Source organism: Lepus europaeus, chromosome 6, assembly GCF_033115175.1.
Source record: "Lepus europaeus isolate LE1 chromosome 6, mLepTim1.pri, whole genome shotgun sequence".
NCBI classification, from domain to species: Eukaryota; Metazoa; Chordata; class Mammalia; order Lagomorpha; family Leporidae; genus Lepus; species Lepus europaeus.
Genome location: NC_084832.1, coordinates 96,847,005 through 96,869,916, shown reverse-complemented (window position 1 = coordinate 96,869,916; position 22,912 = coordinate 96,847,005). Strand labels below are relative to the sequence as shown.

At 41.6% G+C, this 22,912-nt stretch overlaps 1 protein-coding gene across 1 annotated transcript in view; it reads left to right on the top strand.

Annotated features, from left to right (window-relative positions):
• Nucleotides 1-22,912, top strand: part of LOC133761800 (pregnancy zone protein-like) — a 68,943-nt gene that overhangs the window by 28,077 nt on the left and 17,954 nt on the right. Inside the window, exons 13-18 of the mRNA XM_062194646.1 lie at nucleotides 1,426-1,489; nucleotides 11,064-11,206; nucleotides 14,835-14,984; nucleotides 16,805-16,969; nucleotides 18,945-19,044; nucleotides 22,411-22,612. Coding sequence (XP_062050630.1) covers nucleotides 1,426-1,489; nucleotides 11,064-11,206; nucleotides 14,835-14,984; nucleotides 16,805-16,969; nucleotides 18,945-19,044; nucleotides 22,411-22,612 — 824 coding nt within the window. The remainder of the gene's footprint in view (nucleotides 1-1,425; nucleotides 1,490-11,063; nucleotides 11,207-14,834; nucleotides 14,985-16,804; nucleotides 16,970-18,944; nucleotides 19,045-22,410; nucleotides 22,613-22,912) is intronic.

Below are 22,912 nucleotides of genomic sequence, written 5' to 3'. Positions count from 1 at the left end.
GTGCCGGTGTGAGTCTCGGCTGCTTCACTTCTGATCCTGATCCCTGCTAACGTGACTGGGAAAGCAACAGAAGATGGCCCAAGTGCTTGGGCCCCTATACCATGGGAGACCTGGAAGAATATCCTAGCTCCTGGCTTCGGATCAGCCCAGCTCCAGCCTTTGCAGCCATTTGGGGAATGAACCAGTGGACTGAAGATCTCTCTTCTCTCTCTGTCTCTACTTCTCCCTGTAACTCTGTCTTTCAAATAAATTAAATAAATATCTTTTTTGTTTTAAAGAGAAATATCAGGGCCAGTGTGAAGGCACAGAGGGTTAAACTGCTGCCTGCGACAACAGCATTCAAAATCAGAGCATTGGTTTGAGTCTCAGCTGCTCCACATCTGATCCAGGCTAATACGCCTGGGAAATCAGAGGAGAATGTCCCAGGTGCTTGGGCCCCAGACATCCATTTGGGAATCTGGATGGAGTTGAAGGCCCTTGGCTTCGGCCTGACTTAGCCCTAACCATTGTGGCCATTTGGGGAGTGAGCCAGCAGATGAAAGATCTCTTTTTCTTTCTGTCTCCTCCCCCTCCCCATAACTCTGCCTTTCAAATAAATAAAATAAATCTTTCCAAAAAAAAAAAAAAGAAAGAATAAACATTGGAGATATTACATAATGGATTTATTATGCAAATTAAAATTAAATTATTTATTACAGTGGCTGGAATGTAAAGAATGTTCGGTAATGTATTTTTTTTAAATAGAGGTAGTAATAGAGAATATTTTGTATCTGCTTTTACTATATATTGCTTCTTTAAAAAGATTTATTTATTTACTTGAAAGGCAGTTACAGAGAGAATGAGAGAGAGTGAGAGAGAGGGAGAGAGAAAAAAGAGATCTTCTATATGCTGGTTCACTCTCCAGGTGGCTGCAATGGCCTGCTGGCCGAAGTCAAGAGCACAGGACTTCATGGGGGTCTCCCACGTGAGTGGCAGGGGTTCAGGTACTTGGGTCATCTTCTGCTACTTTCCTTGCTAGCAGGGAGCTGGATTAGAAGCAGAGCAGCCAGGACTCAAACTGATGCACTGATATGGGGTGCTGGAATAGCAAGGGGCATCTTAACCTGCTGTGCCAAAATGCTGTCTCCCATTATACATTGCTTTACATACAGTAGGTGCTTAAAATAGTTATTGAAACAAAATATAAATCTGAAACATACTTAATAGAAATGCTAATATAAACAAAATAGACATGGTAAAATTACATATTTGTTATTCAAAGTATATAAATACACGAATAGAAAATTATCAGAAGGGAAATTTAGTGATAACTTCAGGATTGTAGTGTAAGGTTATTGTTTTGTATATATTATGAATACCTTAATGTAGGTTAATATGTATGATCAAACAATAACAATAAATGAATATATTTCCTTCTGTCTTCAGATCAAAGCAAGAGGAATTATCTCTAAATCAGGAATCCATGTGTTGTCCATTACACAAGGCAACAGTAAGTATTTCTGAGATTTCCTTTCTTTTTCCCTAGTCTCATAGAATCCTGAAAAATAATTAGCAACTTGGAACTGTTTTTACAGTAAAGAAGTGGTCATCAATATTCTTGTCATCGGCCGGCGCCGTGGTTCAACAGGCTAATCCTCTGCCTTGTGGCGCCGGCACACCGGGTTCTAGTCCCGGTCGGGGCACCGATCCTGTCCCGGTTGTCCCTCTTCCAGGCCAGCTCTCTGCTGCGGCCAGGGAGTGCAGTGGAGGATGGCCCAAGTCCTTGGGCCCTGCACCCCATGGGAGACCAGGAGAAGCACCTGGCTCCTGGCTTCGGATCAGCGAGATGCGCCATCTGCAGCGGCCATTGGAGGGTGAACCAACGGCAAAGGAAGACCTTTCTCTCTGCCTCTCTCTCACTGTCCACTCTGCCTGTCAAAAAAAAAAAATATTCTTGTCATCCACAGATGGGGAAGCTGACAAATTGGGCGGCCTACTGGGTTTATTTTAGCTCAAGATTTTTCTTCTTTCTATAGCATTTCAATATTTTAAATTCTATGCTTAAAGTAAAACATACCCACTTTATAATTAAATATTTTTAAAATTCAGAAAACAGTTGAAAATGCAGCAATATAACCAATGAAAAATTCTACTTTATAAATCAGGGGTCTTGAAAAAGTTCATGGAAAATGTAAGCTATAAAAAAATTACACACGGGCTTCATATTTTTTTGGTACCAAAGTAAACTTGTCTTTCAATCTCATTATTCCACAAACTTTAAAAGTCTTCTCATATTTGTTAATTAATTTCCTTTAATGCTGTGACAAATTATCACACATTTACTGGCTTAAAACATTACAAATCTATTATAGTTTTCTCACTCACTGGGCTAAAATCAAGGGATTGGCAGGTGTACATTCTTCCTGGAGCTCCAGAGAAGCCTCTGGTTTCTTTTTCTTTCTTTTCTTTTCTTTTTTTTTTTTTTTTGACAGGCAGAGTTAGACAGTAAGAGAGAGAGAGAGAGAGAGAGAGAGAGAGAAAGGTCCTTCTCCTGTTGGTTCACCCCCCAAATAGCTGCTACAGCCAGCACGCTGTGCTGATCCGAAGCCAGGAGCCAGGTGCTTCTTCCTGGTCTCCCATGCAGGTGCAGGGCCCAAGCACTTGGGCCATCCTCCACTGCCCTCCCGGGCCACAGCAGAGAGCTGGACTGGAAGAGGAGCAACTGGGACAGAATCCGGCGCTCAGACCGGGACTAGAACCCAGGGTGCCGGTGCCGCAGATGGAGGATTAGCCTAGTGAGCCATGGTGCTCGCTCTTTTTATAGCATTCTACAGGCTTTCCACATTCCTTGGTTTGTGAGTCCTGCCTCCATCTGCAAAACTAGCAGCATACCATCTTCAAATCTCTCTCTCACCTTCTTGTTTCCCTGTTAAAATACTTGTAACTATACTGCCAACCCAAACAATCCAAGATAGTAGTCCTCACATCACAAGGTCCTTAATTTGATCTCATCTGCCTAGGCCCTTTTACCAAACAAAGTAGTCATAGGCTTCTTCTTCTTCTTCTTCTTCTTTTTTTTTTTTTTGACAGGCAGAGTGGACAGTGAGAGAGAGAGACAGAGAGAAAGGTCTTCCTTTTGCCATTGGTTCACCCTCCAATGGCTGCCGCGGCCGGTGCGCTGCGGCTGGCACACCACACTGATCTGAAGGCAGGAGCCAGGTGCTTCTCCTGGTCTCCCATGGGGTGCAGGGCCTAAGCACTTGGGCCATCCTCCACTGCACTCCCTGGCCACAGCAGAGAGCTGGCCTGGAAGAGGGGCAACTGGGACAGAATCCAGCGCCCCAACCGGGACTAGAACCCGGTGTGCTGGCCCCGCTAGGTGGAGGATTAGCCTGTTGAGCCATGGCGCCGGCCTCTTTTTTTTTTTTTAACTTTTATTTAATAAATATAAATTTCCAAAGTACAGCTTTTGGATTACAGTGGCTTTTTCCCCCCCATAACTTCTCTCTCACCCTGCAGTTTTTTCCCTTAGTCTTCCCTGAAACTACAGTATCTCCACTTTTATTAAACTATCTTTTCCCGGACTATCAGTGCACTCCCTCCCCATTCTGCCATCTTGGAGTCTTCCAAGTCATAGGCTTCTGAGAGCAAACAGTCAGAGGACATGAATCTGTTACCACATTCTTTCCTCTGTCCATTCCCTCAATACACAAGTATCCCAAATGCAAAATGCATTCACCCTATCCAACGTTCTTCAAAGTCTAAATCCATTACAACAATGATTGAAATTACACAAAAAACTCCTGTACATCTCATTAGCTCAAAAACCCAAAATATTATCATCTCAGTCACCTAAATTGTTTATGAGGTCTTGGGTAGCTAACCTGGGGCAAAAAGAGTCATCAGTCCCAAGAAACTGTGAAATCCAGGGCAAAAAATATTAGATTTCCATATCTGAGAATAATCCGCTTGGGTTACAGTCTTGGCCCACTGGACGCAAGACTCCATTCTGAAATTTCATCCCTCCTTTTTTGTGAAGGATGGCATGTGCTTGAGGCCAGACAGATTTATCAGCAGTGTCTTGTCTATCTAACAGAGGTCTGACATTCTTCTTTCAGTTGATGCGGTCTCTGTCACTTTTAGTCCAAGGAGTTTCCTTTAGAATGAATTTCCTTAGAACCATGTAAGTCTCCCGTGTGTCACAGGATTCATTCATCAGACAAAACACTTCCTCAAAGATCTTTCCAGGATAATTCCGTCTCCCATTCTGGCTTTTGCTGAGATGAATGAAATGATCTGTTAGTCACACATTTCATCTCTTTAAAGAGAGATATTGAAGGGGAAAATTAATGACCTAGTACTCGATTTCCAATCTTAGAAGCAAAAGGTGCTAATTTTTGTGACTGAATACTCTGACATTTTTATGTCTCTGAGATACTAGCAAAATGTTTTCTAGTCACAGCCTGGCTCAATTTCCTACCAGTAAAAGGTCCTTCTGTTTTTCTTTTTAAAAACTATATTATTTTGAGGGGCTGGTGTTGTGGTGTAGCAGGTTAAGCCTCCGCCTGTGAAGTTGGCATCTCAATCTGGGTGCTGGTTCAAGAACTGCCTGTTCCAGTTCCAATCCAGCTCCCTGATACTCCATCTGAGAAAGCAGAGGAGGATGGCCCAAGTCCTTGGACCCCTGCACCCAGGTAGGAGACCCAGAAGCAGCTCCGGGCTCCTGGCTTTGGCCTGGCTCAGCCCTGGATGTTGCGGCCATTCAGGGAGTGAACTAGTTAATGGAAGATCTCTCTCAACTCTTTCAAATAAATAAAACATAAATCTTAAGAAAAAACTATATTATTTTTACAATCTGGATAAGCTGAGAATTTTCTAAATTATCAAATCCTGGTTCCTTCTTGATCAATAATTCTTTCTGCAATTTATCTCTTTCCTTGAAGTTTGTGGCAGGCAGCAGGAAGTGTGCACCTTTCACACTTTTCTTTAAATGTTTCTTGTTGAAGTTCATTGTCTGCAGGGTGCAATTCAGCTACTTTCTGCCACTATATAACCACAGTCTTTTTTCCTCCAGGCCACCCCAGAACCCACTCAGGCAGATTTTTTTTTTTTTTTGACAGGCAGAGTTAGATAGTGAGAGAGAGAGAGAGAGAGAGAGAGAGAGAGAGAAAGGTCTTCCTTCCGTTGGTTCACCCCCCAAAATGGCCACTATGGGTGGCGTGCTGCGCTGATTCAAAGCCAGGAGCCAGGTGCTTCCTCCTGGTCTCTCATGTGGGTGCAGGGCCCAAGGACTTGGGCCATCCTCCACTGCACTCCCGGGCCATTTGGGACTAGCCTGATTGTTCTGCAGAACGTAGGGGGCGGGGAGGCAGGGCCGCAGGAAGTGAGTGGGGTCCAGCTGCAGCCAGCCCAGGAAGTGACCACGGTGCCACTGCAGCCCGTGGCGGGCCAGCTCTCGGGTTCCGGCCGGGCAGCTGTGACCACCGAGGCCCCCAACCTGCTGGTGGTGCAGAGTGGAGCCGCGGAGGAGCTGCTCACGGGCCCGGGCCCTGGGGAGGCGGGGGACGTGGAGGCCGGCACCGGGGTGGTGCAGGACGTCCTCTTCGAGACGCTGCAGATGGACGAGGGGCTGCAGAGCGTGCTGGTGCTGAGCGGGGCGGACGGGGAGCAGACCCGGCTGTGCGTGCAGGAGGTCGAGACCCTGGCCCCCGGCCTCAGCGAGCCGCCCGCCCCCTGCCCGCCCGGCCAGAAGCTGCTCATCATCCGCAGCGCCCCCGGCAGCGAGCTGCTGGAGAGCGGCGGCGCCGGGGGAGGCGCAGCCACGCTGCAGCTCCTGGCCCCGCCGCCACCGCCGCCGACCGGGCCCGTGGCTGCCCCCGCCGGGCTCCCCGCCGCTCCCCCTGCCCAGATGGTACAAGTGGTCCCCGCAGGAGCTGGGCCCGGCGTCGTGACCCCGCAGGCCCTGCCCTCCATCCAGATCGTGCAGACCCTGCCCTCTGTCCAGCTGGTGCACACGTTTTGAGGCCCCACGGGTGTCCGCGCCAGCCTCACGCAGACCCCGCCTGCAGAGTGCAGGGCCTTCGGCCAGCTTGGTTAATAAAGACCGCGGGGTACCTGTGCCGCAGGCGGAGGATTAGCCTATTGAGCCACGGCGCCGGCCATTCAGGCAGAATTTTTAATGCGCACGTTTGTACCAACAACTTGTTTATAACTATTTAGATATTCGCCATTGTAATACATGTCTTATCTACTGGTCTGTCCACTCTCTTTTGAGCCCTTCCTATAAATTTGGAATTCATACTTCTGCTAACAGTCTATTCAAACAATCTAGGCCTTATCTATCAATGCTCTTCAAAATTCTTCAACTAATAATGAAATAAAATCAAATCATTTTTTCACTCATAAGTAAATTTCTCCTAGCCTGTATTTTTTTTTAACTTTTATTTAATGAATATAAATTTCCAGTGTACAGCTTATGGATTACAATGGCTTCCCCCTCCCATAACTTCCCTCCCACCCGCAACCCTCCCCTCTCCCGCTCCCTCTCCCCTTCCATTCACATCAAGATTCATTTTCAATTCTCTTTATATACAGAAGATCAATTTAGTATAAAGATTTCAACAGTTTGCACCCACATAGAAACACAAAGTGAAACATACTGTTTGAGTACTAGTTATAGCATTAAATCACAATGTACAGCACATTAAGGACAGAGATCCCACATGAGGAGCAAGTGCACAGTGGCTCTTGTTGTTGACCCAACAAATTGACACTCTAGTTTATGGCGCCAGTAACCACCCTAGGCTCTTGTCATGAGTTGCCAAGGCTATGGAAGCCTTCCAAGTTTGCCGACTCTGATCATATTTAGACAAGGTCATAAAAGACAGAGTGAGGATAGTAACCAATGATCCTAAGAGTGGCATTTACCAGGTTTGAACAATTATACAGCATTAAGTGGGGAAGAGGACCATCAGTACACACATGTTGGGAGTAGAGCCATTGGTGGTAGAGTAGAGGTTATGAATACAAAGGAATGAGGCCCAAGTGCACTAGCCTGTATTTTTTATCTTATTTTTAACAGCTTTATTTTGTATCTATCTATAAAGATGATCTTTTTTTCCTTTTATCATTTGTTAACATGGTAAATTAAATTGACCTAACATTAAACTAACATTGCAGTTTTGGGATTAAAAGACACTTAATATGGTGTCATTTTAATTTATCATTGGATTCAATCCATTAAAACTTTGTTTAAACTTTGTATTACTGTATTCATAAGTGGTATTAATATACAAGTTTCTTCTTAGCCTAGGTTTGCTATTAACTTAAAACAAGACTGATGAATCAAATGGTAAATATTCCTTCCTCTTTGATTTTCTGGAATATACATTATTATTTGCCTTAAATATTCGGTAGCATTCACCAGTAAAGCCATCAGGGCATAGAATTTTCTTTGTTAGTAGGTTCTAACTGCAAATATATTTTATTAAGTAAAGTACAATTTAAATTTGCTATTACTTCCTCTGTAGTTTTAAAATATCTGTACTATCTACAGATATAGTAATTCTTTCATTTAGTATACTCATAATTTATATCTTCTCTACAAAGTAAGAAAAAATACTTGCTAAAGATCAATAGATATCATGGCACATAAGCAATAAAATAAATACAAAATTGATGAAACATAAAAAAAAAATTACTGAAAACACCAGTGTAATTAGTAAGCTTCTTGCCAGACTGAAGAAGAAATAAAGACATAAATTACGAGTACCCAAATAAAAAAAGTTCCTATGTCTATGGATAGTACAGATATTTTAAAATGACAAAAGAATAGTAGGGGCTATTTTTTTGTCAATAAATCAGATAATTTGGAGAAATGGGCAAAGTCTTAAAAGACATACAGTATCAAAAATCACTCAAGAAGTAATAGCAAATTCAAACTTTGCATTTAATGGCCTCTTTGTCTAGTTTCTTCATGTTGAAGCTGAGGTATTGATCGAGCTCTTTCTTGTTTTCTGACACACGAGTTGGAATATGATGGATAAGAATACCGTCTGTTGTGGTGGATTTCCCAGCATGCATTCCGCCGCTGCTGACTGCAGTGTTCTCTACATGCCATTCAAGTTAAGTTGGATGGCGGCATTTCTGTATCTTAGAGCACACTTTCCTTTTGGATTTCTTTCAATCATAAGTGTCTGTTAGTTTCTATTATCCTGGGAAGAAAGGAATTTTCATGAAAAGTTAAGCACAGAAGCATTTTATAAGAATGTAAGTACAGTTAGCCTATTTACTAGTCACATTGCTCCCAATTTAAATCTCATAAAAACGTGCTCTGGTATGTTTCTTTTCCTTGTATTGGTTCATTTGAATGTTTCTGACTATCATTTGACTAACATAGCTCTTATTAATAGAGCACATTTGGAAAGATCAAAACACCCATATACCTAAAGATAGAAAAAATGAAGAATATGTATTTTAATAATTCAAAATTTTTTGTCTTTAGTACTCCAATTCTTATATTAATACTTGGCACACAATGGATACATAATACATATTTTAATGGTCTAGGAAATCTCTTTGTTTACAACTTCTGAGAAGGCAAATGTGAAACGTTTCCCCATGAGGACTATATTTGAAGAGGGCGTAGACTTGTGTCTTGAAACATCTGTGCAATAAGAGTTCTGGATTAAAGCAAAATAAAGCATGGGCATCAAGATCCTCGGTCTAGTAGAGATACCGGATACTGTTTTTCTGTTTTAGCACTTAGAATTCATAACAAATTCCATTTCTTCTTAAACATCTCGTGGAAAAGCTAAGGAAGAACTTAAGATGTAGTAGTTCAATTTCTTTATCTTGCAAGTGGGAAAACTGATACCTTGGAAAATGTCTCAGCTTGCTCAACTCAATAAAAACCATGCTAAGAAGAATCTCCTGAGTCTATTTACAGTACACCTAAACATGCTGTGAAATTTTCCAAATGGAAACTAATTTTTTAACAAGTTAATTTATTTACTTATTTGAAAGGCAGAGCAACAGACAGAGGAAGAAAAAGAGATCGTCCTCTTTCTGGTTTACTCTCCAAATGCCTGCAACATCCAGGGTTGAGTCAGGCTAAAGACAGGAGATGAGAACTCTACCCGGATCTCCAATGTGGGTGGCAGGGACTCACGTGTTGGGGCCATCATCTACTGCTTTCCAGGGTGTGCATTTGCAGGAAACTGAATCAGAAGTGGAGGTGGGGGAGCCGGTGCTGTGGCGTAGTGGATAAAGCCATTGTCTGCAATGCAAGCATCCCATATGGGCACCAATTCTAGTCCTGGCTGCTCTTCTTCTGAGCCTGGTCTCTGCTATGGCCTGGGAAAGAAGTAGAAGATGGCCCAAATCCTTGGGTCCCTGCACCTGCCTGGGATACCTGGAAAAAGCTCCTGGCTCCTGGCTTCAAAAAGGCCATTTGGGGAATGAACCAGCGGATGGAAGACTCTCTCTCTCCTTCTCTCTCTCTCTGTCTCTGCTTCTACCTCTGCCTCTCTGTAACTCTGACTTTCAAGTAAGTAAATAAATTTTTTAAAAAAGTGAAAGTGGGATTGGATTCCAGGGACTCCAGTATAGGATACAATTGTCCCATGCAGAGACTGAACCTGCTGTGCCACAACATTCACCGCTGAACACTGATTTTTAATTCATCATCTAACTCAACCATTGACAACCTGTCTTTAAAATAGTCATATATTAATGAATTTCTATTTTTCAAAATTTCAGATTTTCCTTTAACTATACTAATGAAAGCATTTCCCCCTAGTTGTTCCCTTTTCCAGCCAGCCTGAAGCTACTAAAGCCACAAGAAAGGTGCAAAAGCTTCCACTCTAAAACCCAGCTCACCATTAATTTGTCTTAAGTCTAGACCATAAATTCTCAAAGTATTTTCTTACTGTTTATTAAAGCACACAATTTAGGGCCATACATTCTCTAAGCATTTTCTTACTGTTTGTAAAAGCATGAAATATGAATACCTCATTCAAATATAAACCATTCACTCAAAATTTCCATTCAATCATTGAATTTATGTGATTGGATATTATATTAAATTTTTGAAAGCAGGTAAAGTTTTCCCAATAACATGAAAAACAAACTGCTCAGTGAGGCAGTGTCTTAAAAATTAACTTCTCTAGCAAAGTCTAAATTCTTTGTGAATTGAGTGCCTACAGAAAGGAGATTGAGGAACAAGAGAAAGATACCTCTCACTATTCAAGAAAAAACTCCACGCATTTTATTTAATGATTACATGAACAGCTGTTTCTCTATTTGTCTTTGACTTCTAGGAACCAGAATGCAAATTTAAGTACTCTACAGTCGCAACCATTTTCTTGAAGCTTCCTAACAAAACTAAATCCTGCCTCTGTTTAATTCTGTCCAAAAATCTACCTCCATATGTTTTTAGCATTATCGTTTCAAACTCATTTTGACTGTGCTAATTTTTTGGAGTGTTTTCATGCTTAAGTTGCCCTCAAATCTCTCAAGATTACAGCAAAGTTACAGTTTATAAAGAACATTTTTCTACAAACTTAGCACATTTATAAAAAAATATCAAACAGGTATGTTACATAAGTGCTGTGTAGAAAACAGAAAACACTAAGATAAATACGCAGCATTCTTTCTATAAAAATCAAGGGCTCATATGCTTTGTGCGTCATTATTTTTGTTGACCTCTTTTCTCTGCCTGTGACCTGAAGGGAGACATTCTGTTTCAGTCTTTGTTTTGCCCTTCAACACACATAAGACTTGTGTGTGTCTAGAAGTTCTCTCTTCTCTTGGTTCTTGACTGATTTTTTTTTTTAAATTTAAAAACACAGACATGTACCTAATGTTTTAAGCCAAGGAAGAGAACAATCAAATATATATCATTTAGGAAAAAACTTCTTTACTTCAGCCGATATTTACTGAACTCCACTATATGTACAGTTGTGTACATAGAAGTCTTCTCTTCACTACCCTCAAAATGGGATCAGTTAAGTAATCTGAGAAGCTCTTGTGTGTAAAAGTGAGAGTCCCCTTCCTAAACTGTGTCGAACTTTCTTTCTCCCCAGTGGCTGGGGTGTTCTCCTTCTCCTTCCTTGTGGAGCCGGACATTGCGCCCACTGCCCACTTGGTCGTTTATGCTGTTTTACCTGATGGAGAGATTGTTGCAGACACTGAGAAACTGGAGATTGAAGACTGTTTTGCCAACAAGGTGGGTTGCTTTGTTTAAACACGGCCTTTTGTTCTTCTCCCTTTTTGAGGTATAGAAAATAAGGAAATTATAGCCAATAAAAGGCCAACACACAGTGCTCCCCAAACTTTCCTTCAAACTACCTCTGAAGGCAGAGGGTTGAGGGTTGCACTGTGGCGCAGCAAGTTTAGCCAACTCCTGCAACATAGGCATTCCATATGGGCACCGGTGCCATCCAGCTCCCTGCTAATGGTCTAGGAAAACAGCAGAAGATGGCTAAGTCCTGGCACCTGCACTCATATGGGAGACTCAGGTGGAGTTCCTGGCTCCTGGCTTCAGCGTATCCCAACCCTAGCCTTGTAGCCATTTGGAGAGTGAACCAGTAGATGGAAGATCTCTCACTCTATCTCTGTTTCTGACAGTAACCCTCCCTTTCAAATAAATTAATAAAATCTTCCAAAAGGAAAAAAAAAAAGAGGGCAATGCCAAACCCTGAGAGGTCTGGTGGCAAGATCCAAAGCAGGTGACCAAAAGCACAATTTTAAAAAATCATTTATGTATTTATTTGAAAGGGAGAGAGAGAGAGGGAGGAAGGGAGGGGGAGACTCACAGATACTATTTTCAATTACATCATATGCCAGGTATTTTCTTTTTTAAAAATATTAATTTATTTTTTTGAAAGGCAGAGTTACAGAGATAGAAATACTCACTCCCCAAATGGCCACAGCAACCAAAGCTGGGCCAGGGCAAAACCAGGAGTCTAGAACTCCATCCAGGTCTCCCAAAAGGGTGCAGGTGCCCAAACACTTTAACCAACTTCTGCTGCTTTCCCAGGTGCATTAGCAGGAAGCTGGATGGGAAGTGGAGCAGCCAGAACTTTAACAGGAGCACATGTGTGATGCTAACGTCACAGGTGGTGGCTTAACATGCTACGCCACAATGCTGGCCTCATGTCAAATACTTTTGAAGTTAGCATTGGTCAGAGATGAAGATAAACCATGAAAAAATTATGTGAATGAAGATCCATTCAGTATTCAGAAGAAAGTTGACCAGTGCAAAAAGAAAAGAGTAGATCTACCAAAGGTGCAATAAGAATGCTTGGAACAGGATATCTTCACAGGATGATGAGAAAATAAAGTAGTGACCTGAGAACATGAAGAAAGATCCTGAGTGAGGCTGACGCATGTGTATCTTGAAGTAGATATACTTGAAATACATTTTCCAAATTTGTTGGAACAGAGAAAAAAAAAATTTTCTCTTCAAATTTCATTTGTCTCTTGCTTTTCTTAAAAGATTATATCTGGTTTTATATATATATATATATATATATATAAAACAGAAAGCGAAGAATAATATTGATTAATATAGATAGATGCAGATGCCTTCAAAATAACCCTTAAAGTTTTGTTTTGGTTTTAATGTCAGTAAACTATTTTCTATTTTCTACATATCTGCTTTTTGAATACTAGTATTTTTAGTTGATTGCATTTGTTCATTTAATATGGATGTTCAAAAAAATACCTTAATGAACTTAAATTTTCTAAAAGTGAGACCAAAGATGATTAACAGAGAATCCTCAGGGCTGGCATTCTTTCCATTTCTCTCTGTCTCTCTCACCCCTTCTCTTGCCTGTCAAATAAATAAATAAATAAATCTACAAAAAATTCTCCACTAGCAGTGGATTAGAAAGATGGATAATTTTGCTTTTTGAAATAAAAAAAAATTTTATCTTTTATTTAATGAATATAAATTTCCAAAGTACAGCTTATGGATTATAATGGCTTCCGCCCCCCCCCCCATAACTTCCCTCCCACCCACAACCCTCCCCTTTCCCACTCGTTCTCCCCTTCCATTCACATCAGGATTCATTTTCAATTCTCTTTATATACAGAAAATCAGTTTAGTATATATAAAGATTTCAACAGTTTGCCCTCGCATAGCAACACAAAGTGAAAAAATACTGTTGGAGTACTAGTTATAGCATTAAATAATAGTGTATAGCACATTAATGACAGAGATCCTGCATGATATTTTTTAAAAAAATTGATTAATTTTCTATGTAATTTCCATGAAATAAAAAATTTTTATGTCTCATGATAAGTGACTACAAATTGCAACATTGATTCAGTAGACAATGCAACAGGATCGGCACAATTAATTCAGCAGCACAATGCAGATGTCTTAGCTACATGCATTAACATTTCATTCCAGTGCAAATCTGTTTGCAGTTTAAGACTCCAGAAAGTTCTCTGATGCTTCTACCATATCCCTTGAATATAACTCAGATCCTTTTTTTTTTTTTTTTTTTGACAGGCAGAGTGGACAGTGAGAAAGAGAGACAGAAAGGTTTTCCTTTTTCCGTTGGTTCACCCCCCCAGTGGCTGATGCGGCCTGCGTGTCGAGGCCGGCACACCGCGCTGATCCAAAGCCAGGAGCCAGGTGCTTCTCCTGGTCTCCCATGGGGTGCAGGGCCCAAGCACTTGGGCCATCCTCCACTGCACTCCTTGGCCACAGCAGAGAGCTGGCCTGGAAGAGGGGCAACCGGGACAGATTCCAGCGCCCCGACCGGGACTAGAACCTGGTGTGCCAGCGCCACAGGCGGAGGATTAGCTTACGGAGCTGCAGCTCAGGCCTCAGATCCTTCCACCTGCGGCGCCGGCACACCGGGTTCTAGTCCCGGTCGGGGCGCCGGATTCCGTCCCTGTCGCTCCTCTTCCAGTCCAGCTCTCTGCTGTGGCCCGGGAAGGCAGTGGAGGATGGCCCAAGTGCTTGGGCCCTGTACCTGCATGGGAGACCAGGAAAAGCACCTGGCTCCTGCCTTCGGATCAGCGCAGTGCGCCGGCTGCAATACGCCGGCTGCGGCGGCCATTGGAGGGTGAACCAACAGCAAAGGAAGACCTTTCTCTCTGTCTCTCTCTCTCTCTCACTGTCCACTCTGCCTGTCAAAAAATAAATAAATAAATAAATAAATAAATAAATAAATAAATAAATGAAAAAAAAGGAAAAAAAGAAAAAGAAAAAAAAGAAGGAAAAAAAAAAAAAAAGAAATGCCAGCATGAAAGGAGGAGCCAGTGGATTCATTCACCAATGAATTTCTACGAGCCAAAAAACGAATAACATTTCTGAAAAAAATTTCTCGAATCTTCTATTTTCTTACTTTAGTTATTTATAGTCACAGTTCTTTGCACTTTCTAAAATAATTGATTTAAAATGCATATTAGTAGTCTAATTTTTATAGGCCAATAAACCCCTAAGCACAGCAGACAGTACCACACTGGTTTAAAAGTTCAGAAGACTAATAATGCCAAGAGGAGTAGAACTCAGCTGACCTCAGGGGTGGAGCCATTCACCAGGAAAATGCAGTGCAGGGCATCCGCTCCAGCATGGTTCACACCTGTGTTTTCAATCCCATTCTGGATTCCATTTCAACATGATCAAATCAACTTATATTCCACCAGTTAGATAAGGAGTGGGCAGCCTGGGTTAACTGTAAGGCCATTCCCAGGTTATTCCAGAGATGCTTTCTTGGTAGTACCCAGCATGATTAATCTCTTAATCCCAATCTGAGATGGAGAAAGAGAAAGGAAGTCGAATAGGGGTTTGAGATAATAACTGGAAGTGTTGCTGCTCTCGTTCCATCTTCCTACAGGTGCGTTTGAGTTTCCTCCCAGCCCAGAGCCTGCCAGCCTCGGACGCGCACCTGAGGGTCACAGCCTCTCCTCTCTCGCTCTGCGCCCTCCGAGCGGTAGACCAGAGCGTGCTCCTGATGAAGCCGGAAACCGCGCTCTCACCCCGATCTGTGAGTTCCGCTTTCATCTCGGGGCTCACGAAAGGCTCACTGAAGACCACTCTGGAAGCTGCAAGTTCTACCTGCAAAGGACGGGTTCTTCAGAGTGGAGGCAATATGTAGCTCCACATAAACAGGCAGGCACTGCACAAGGACTTTCTGAACGCCATCTCGTTTTAGTCTTAGTGATACCTCCGTGAGGGAGCAACGTTGTTACTTTCCCCATGCCTCGCACGGGATCACATATACTGGATGTTCAGCACATTCTTAATGAGTGAATTAGTGCGTAATAATTATTTGATTGGGTATGATTGCCTTAATTTTATGAACGAAGAAAGAACAACCAGGATACGTTAAATAACAGTAGAGAAATAGGTCAAAAATGTTTCAAAGGTGAAATTTGAATCAAATTTCTCTGCATGTTTTCCCCTGTTTTAAAATCCAACCACTTGCTGGCTGCCTCTAATTGTGGAAAAAAGAGAATTTACATTCAACCTAGTCCTTAACATACTTTTTTTGTTTGTTTTTAAGCTTTTTATTTAGTGAGAGAAATACATAGGGGACTGAGGGCTTTAAGGCAGAAGGAAAAGTCCGGAAATTAAGTTGGGGTCCATACTGAGCAGAGAGCCAGCGGAGAGCCGCGTGCAGCGAGCATTTGGTTGTGAGCAGCCGCAAGCAGTTTAGCACGAGCAGCAAGGGGAAGACGAAGAGAGCATGGGCGGCCCAAGGCCATTAGCCTGGAAGGCCAAAGGCGTGGGACAGCAAGTGGATCCAGGGCAGCAAGGGAGAATAAGGGCCGAGCCCACCGGGTCCCAGGTCTTTTATCCACTTCCAAAGGGGCGTGGTCACTTAGCATCCAGCTGGGGTCAGATAGGGGGATGAGATCACACAGGGGGCAGGGTGAAGGTGTGGCCTTCTAGCTCACAGATCTAATTAATTTTATCCTGTCTGCCTGCCTATATCATCCCCCCCTACTTTTCTAAAAATATAAACTGGTGTTTAGGATAACATTTTCAACCCTTTCATGGATATCTACGAAGCAATTTTTCCCTCTTCTTAAATTGTCTTATGACTCGGTTACATCCTTACCTAGTACACATTTGTTTGTTTATTTTCTGTCACACAATTCAGCAGACTATAAACTAGAATTGTTTTCCTCTATTGGCACTACTCAACTTTTTTTTTTTAAAGGAATTTATTAATACATTAGATTCTCAGGTTTATAGCAAATGTATGATAAGCATTACTACACAATTGTCATGCTAATGTGATATTAACACAACGTTCATGGATACAATTCTAGGACTATAATGATGCTTACCTCTCTCCCTCACAGCCCCTCACTCTCTTTCTTTCTATTTACTTTTGAATACAATATATAAATTAGTTTATATTATAGTTAAAGGCTTAAAGATCCACCAAATAAAGTGTTCAACAAATAAAATGTAAAAAGACCACAGTTCAGCAGGAATATAGGTATGGGCCATAAATAATAATCAGATTCAAAGAGGACCCATTCACTCATATACAATAGATATTTGATGTGGGAGACAGAGACTTGGCTTTATTTTTACCCAACCAAAATGGGCTATGAGAGTTTCAGTCAATTAATTTCATCTCTGTCTATATTACTTTCTTCCATATAACACAAGATTTAAGATCCACGACCTTTACTTTTTCTCCATGATTTCCTGTATTGCTTTTTATGCTGTAACCTTAGGAATGTTGAATATATACCATAGTCTTTTAACCCTGTAGTGAATATTATCACATTTAAAATTTAAAAGAGAGGGGGAGAGAGAGAGTTTTCCTTTGTTCTCTCTATTTTACAGATCTACACATTGCTACCAGTAAAGTCTGCGCTCAGTGTTGGATCTGGAGACTCAGAGGGTGAAGATGGAGAAAGATGTGTCAGTGCAGAAGACATCATTCACAACGGGCTCATTTACATGCCAAAGCAAATCCTCAATGCCGCCGATGTTGACAGTATCTTCAAGGTAGTTCTTCCCTCCAAAATTGTCAAAATTAATCTCTAAATCATTGTTATGATGAAGGTCAAAGAGCTTCTAACTTCTAAGATTTGATCCTCCTTTAACCGCAACAAAACAATGAGTAGCTGAGAAATATTGGAACTGCATAGGCATAAAGAACTTTGTATACATATTATTTAAACACGAATTCTCTGACACCTTAAATAGCAAATGGTTTACTAAACCATTAGCCAAATTGATCCAAAACTACTAACTACCATCATGTTTCCCACTTGCTGATTCTTAGAGATTCTTTTTTTTTTAAATTTATTTATTTGAGAGGTAGAGTTACAGACAGAGAGAAGGAGAGAGAAAGAGAGAGAGAGAGAGAGAGAGAGAGAGGTCTCTCTCTGCCACCTGCTGGTTCACTCCCCAAATGGCTGCAACAGCTGGAATTGAGCTGATATGAAGCCAGGAGCCAGGAGCTTCTTCTGTCTCTCCACGTGGGTGCAGAGGTCCAGGCACTTGGGCCATTTTCTACTGCTTTCTCAAGCTGTTAGCAGAGAGCTGGAGCCGAAGAGGAACAGCTAGAACTTGAATTAGTGCCCAAATGGGATGCCAGCGGCACAGGTGGAGACTTAACCTATGCCACAGCACTGGCCCTCTTAGATTCTAATATGTGAGGAAAACAAATCAAACTATTTTCCATAGTGTGTTTCACATCTTTGAAAATGTGATTGCTAGCCGGCGCCGCGGCTCACTAGGCTAATCCTCCGCCTTGCGGCGCCGGCACACCGGGTTCTAGTCCCGGTCGGGGCACCGATCCTGTCCCGGTTGCCCCTCTTCCGGGCCAGCTCTCTGCTGTGGCCAGGGAGTGCAGTGGAGGATGGCCCAAGTGCTTGGGCCCTGCACCCCATGGGAGACCAGGAGAAGCACCTGGCTCCTGCCATCGGAACAGCGCGGTGCGCCGGCCGCAGCGCGCCAGCCACAGCGGCCATTGGAGGGTGAACCAACGGCAAAAGGAAGACCTTTCTCTCTGTCTCTCTCTCACTGTCCACTCTGCCTGTCAAAAAAAAAAAAAAAAAAAAAAGAAAAAAGAAAGAAAGAAAATGTGATTGCTTTAAAAAGCAAGTTATACTCTTAAAAAAAAGTTGGAGGGTGGAAGGAATAAAAAAGATGCCACTAGGGCCAACCACATACATCCAAGAATGCCTGGTTTTGAGTGCTAGCTCCACTCCCTGTTCCAGCTTCCTACTGCTGTAGACACTGGAAACAGTAGGTGGTGGCTCAGTTCATTGGGTCCCTGCCACCCAGTGGGAGGCCTGAATTGTGGACCTCTGAATATATATTTTGGATGCAGACACTCAAGGTAGTTAAGCAAAATTGAAAATGAAAAGAGAAAAAGGACAAATCATGAAAGGGAAGAATTGAGTAAGATATTCAGGGAAGGTCATGTCTTCCAATAAAACATAAACAAAGCAAAGTTGACTAACATTGTGAAGAAAAATCTCCAATGAGCAGCCCTCCAATTTAAGTGAAAAGAAACAATAATAAAATTACTCTGCAATAAAGCCATAAGGAGATCTAACTCTGTGTGTGTGTGCATGTGTGTGTGTATGTGTGTGAACATCCTCAGAGATACAGATATTTACTTTGTAGATAAAAAGAAGGAAGGAAAACATTTAGGAATAGAATATTCAGTTTCCCAGATGCAAAAAAATAACTTAAGAGCCATGAATTTATACAAAGACAATACCTAAAAACTGGAAATCAGATGAAATGGATTTGAATACCAAACCCAACTCACAAGCTGGATGAACTTGACCTTCTGTGACTCCATTTTCATGTTTACAAAACAGCTCTCCTCCTTACTGCATGAAAGTTCATGATGCTGTTATGTAGAAAATAATAGTGAAAGTGAAATTGATATAAACTCCTTAAATGGTTTCAGATTTCAGGTCAGATTGCTACTATATGCTTTAACAGTTGTATTTTTTCCCAGTCTGTAGGATTAAGTATTTTTACCAACTCAAAAATCCATAAACCGAAGTTTTGCTCAATGCCTCATCCATTTCCAGGAATATCTGGGGCCTACGGTGCAGGTAAGAATGTGGTATAATGTAGAAGAAAAGTGATGCCTTGCTGGGTTGACTTGGGATAAATAGTATTTTTCTAAGTATTGGATCTTAAGACTCTGAGATGACTTTTTTTTTTTTTAAGATTTGCTTATTTATTTGAAAGGTAAAGTTACAGAGAGGCAGAGGCAGAGAGAGAGAGAGAGAGAGAGAGAGAGAGAGAGAGAGAGTCTTCCATCCTGTTTCACTCCCCAAATGGCCTCAACAGCTAGACCTTGGGCCGATCTGAAGCCAGAATTGTAGAGCTTCTTCCAGGTCCCCCACATGGGTACAGGGATCCAAGCACTTGGGCCATCTTCCTCTGCTTTCCCAAGCACATTAGCCGGGAGCTGGATTGGAAGTGGAGCAGCTGGAACTTGAACTGGCAACCATATGGGTTATCCACAGAGCAGGTGGTGGCTTTACTTGCCAAGCCATAGCACTGGTCCCTGAAACTACTTCTTTTAAAAGTGATCATAGAATAGCATTCTCCCACTTGATATTTTAAGTAATCATTCTCATCTCCCCCCACATCAAGATCAGCAGCTTTTTTGTTGTTGTTGTTCTAGCCTTCAGTCATCTTGCTAATTCCGATTCTACTTATACCCTGGAGATTCAATAGCTGAATTAGTTAGCATAAAATTGATTTTACGCAAGGCAGATTGTAATCTATACTATTATTTTTTTTCAGAAAATAGTTTTTCATGAAGTTTTTGAAAATGCACAGAACCTTTTGCACCAAAATAAACTTCTTTGTTAATTCCATTTTCTATGAGTTCTCGGAAGTACCCTCTTATACTGATGTGGCTGAGCATATAACAGTTCAATTTCTGTTTATAAAAATCCTGCTTATGAGTACAGTATTTCTCTAGGAAGCACCATTGCAAACAGTGAGACAGGCATGTCCTGTCTGCCTTCATCCTGCAATTCCACCATCCCCAGGGTGCCGTCCAGGGTCACAATCACAGGGAAGAAAGATAAGAGTTGCACCTGACTTCCATGGCCAAGATAAAAATGGCATACCCACTTCTGCCTCCATATATTGCACTGACACAAGGCAAATAAATGGTTAGGATCATATGGATATTAATAGTCTCTGACATGTATTTTATGAAAATCAAGACATATTGAATATAATATAATAATGGATTGCTAGTCTCTAGGTTTTTCAAGTGTATCTAGAAATGGGGAAAAGTATAAAAGATTTTGAGTATTCTTTTCTACTTCTATCAGACTGCAGGAATTTCTCTTTGCATACTGAAATTCAGTGTACTCATCATATTTTCTAATAATAATTGGAATGGTAGTATGAAGTTATTTTGTAAAAAAAAAGAATAAATACACATTTTATTTGTTTATTTATTTTGACAGGCAGAATTAGACAGTGAGAGAGAGAGAGAGACAGAGAGAAAGGTCTTCCTTCCGTTGGTTCACCCCCTAAATGGCTGCTACGGCTGGCAAACTGCGCCGATCTGAAGCCAGGAGCCAGGTGCTTCCTCCTGGTCTCCCATGCGGGTGCAGAGGCCCAAGCACTTGGGCTGTCCTCCACTGCCTTCCCGGGCTACAGCAGAGAGCTGGACTGGAAGAGGAGCAACTGGGACAGAACCGGCATCCCAACTGGGACTAGAACCCCAGGGTGCCGGTGCCACAGGTGGAGGATTAGCCTAGTGAGCCTCTGCGCCGGCCATAAATACACATTTTAATCCAATAGATTATATTCCTGGGACTACAAGGGTAAAGTTCTAGTTGAAAAACAAAGGAGTAAATAGGAACATTCCATCAACAGAAAGAAAATCCTGCATAATGAGACAAGAATAACTGCTTCCAGTACAAAGGGACAATTTCTCATTATACCCCACCTGCTATGACCATGACTGGAAATTCACACCTGCTTAAACTTTAAGTAGCTCATTTTCTTCAAGTCTGAATTCAGAATGATGATCTCAAACTCCCTGAGGTGTTTTTTGCATAAAACGAGAACATCTAATATGATTCTGCCTAGTGGCACATATTTTGTTTAAAAATACAGAAAAACACTATTAATCGATTTTCACATCCCTCAATATCAAATATATGTTTCCTTTCCATTCCTAAGAGAAAACATGTTAATGAGGTAATCCAGCAAGCCTGGAAACTCATCATGACATTATCACAGTCTTACCTCAAATATCCTTTATATTACAAATTTTTCCTTTGGTATTTGTTGACAATCACCCTTTATTCATTTTTAGGTATATTCCCTTAGTCTTGTCTCTCATGGTTTCAAAACTGTGTTATTGAAGGCCCACCCTGATTTACCTTCCTTGCCATGAGTTTTTCTCCAGTTCAGTCTAATTTACATGCTGTGAAAGGTTAAGTGCCTGTAAGCATTTCTGTCCTCACTTCACTTATTTCCCAGACATAGTTGTTACTTCCAGAATTCATCAAATTATTGTAATTAGGGATTCAAAAAAATACCCAAGGGCTTATTTAATATAGATCACATACATCTATAATTTCATAGCTATATATAACTATACCAAGAAAGTGATACCCCAGATTCAGAAAATATATAGATATACGATTATAATAAAGATATATAAAGATTATGTATCTACTGATCTCTAGAATATCACTTTCATTTTTATGAACCCAATAGATTCTTGCCTTAGCAAATCTAATTCGTTAGTCCTACACTTCATGATGCTTTATTCTGTACACCTAGTGTTCATTCAGCCTTGTTAAACATACCCTCAGCATAGACGTCCTATCCCAGAGGAGTACACTTCTCATTACCTTTTGGAAGCACCCTTTCCCATCCAATCATCTATTTGCACAGCCATTTCATTGGAGGGTTCATCCCATTTCCCACTGCTACCTGTCAATGGGCACCTGGAGTTCCACTTTGGCAAGTCTTTTCTGGCCAAACTGAAGTTCATTCTCTTTCCTTCATAAGTCCCTATTGTCAAGAGCACCTATGTTACTGCATTGTACTGTTTATTGTTTAAATCTCCATATTCTCTTTACTGTTAAAACTAAGAAAATCATCTGTGAGATAGTCTTGTTAATATCTATTCCTCTTTGATGCTGAATGTAGATGGAAGATGTTGGGTTGCACTGACATGTTTAGACAGAGTTATACAATTCCCCTTATTTCTGTAGTAAAATGCATTTAGCTCTAGACTTTATTTGACAAATCAGTGTTGGCAACTGGACAAAGAGTGAACAAAGCAACAACCTGGTCATTTAAATTTTTCCAATAATAAGCATTCCTTGGGCAAGTATTGTTATTCCACTTCAGAAATAAGGCAGCTTAAAAGAAAAAATGACCAAGATGAAATTGACCTGAGGCCTGTGGATTGTCTTCCATTCTAGGTCCCCAAGGGTTAGCTGGGTCTGTAGCACATAATGCTAGAGGCCCTTTTCCCATGGCAGCACCTCTTGCTGTTTCTTCGGCACCTGGTGCTGCAGGAATGATTTACCCAACGATGAGAGAAAGTCTTCAGACCATGGAAGTGAAAGAGACACTCCGGAAGTATTTCCCTGAGACCTGGATCTGGGACTTGGTGGTACTTGAGTAAGTTGTGCATTGCCTGGAATTCAGGAGAGGGTGTGAATCCTGTTCTGACTCTGGTGTTATCCTGGGTTCTTGATCTTTTCAATTTTGCTCCACTGTTTTCTGATAAATATTTAGGCTCCACAGCTCACTTATCTCATATCTAAACAAGATGCTTGTTCTCCTAACGTGGTCCCAAGAAAGCTAAAATAATCTACAACAGGAAGCTACTCTCACTCTGAAAAGAAAGGAGGGAGGACCGGGAGGGAGAGGAAGCAGGGGAAAAATGAAGGAGGGAAGGAAGTGAGGGACAAAAGGAAG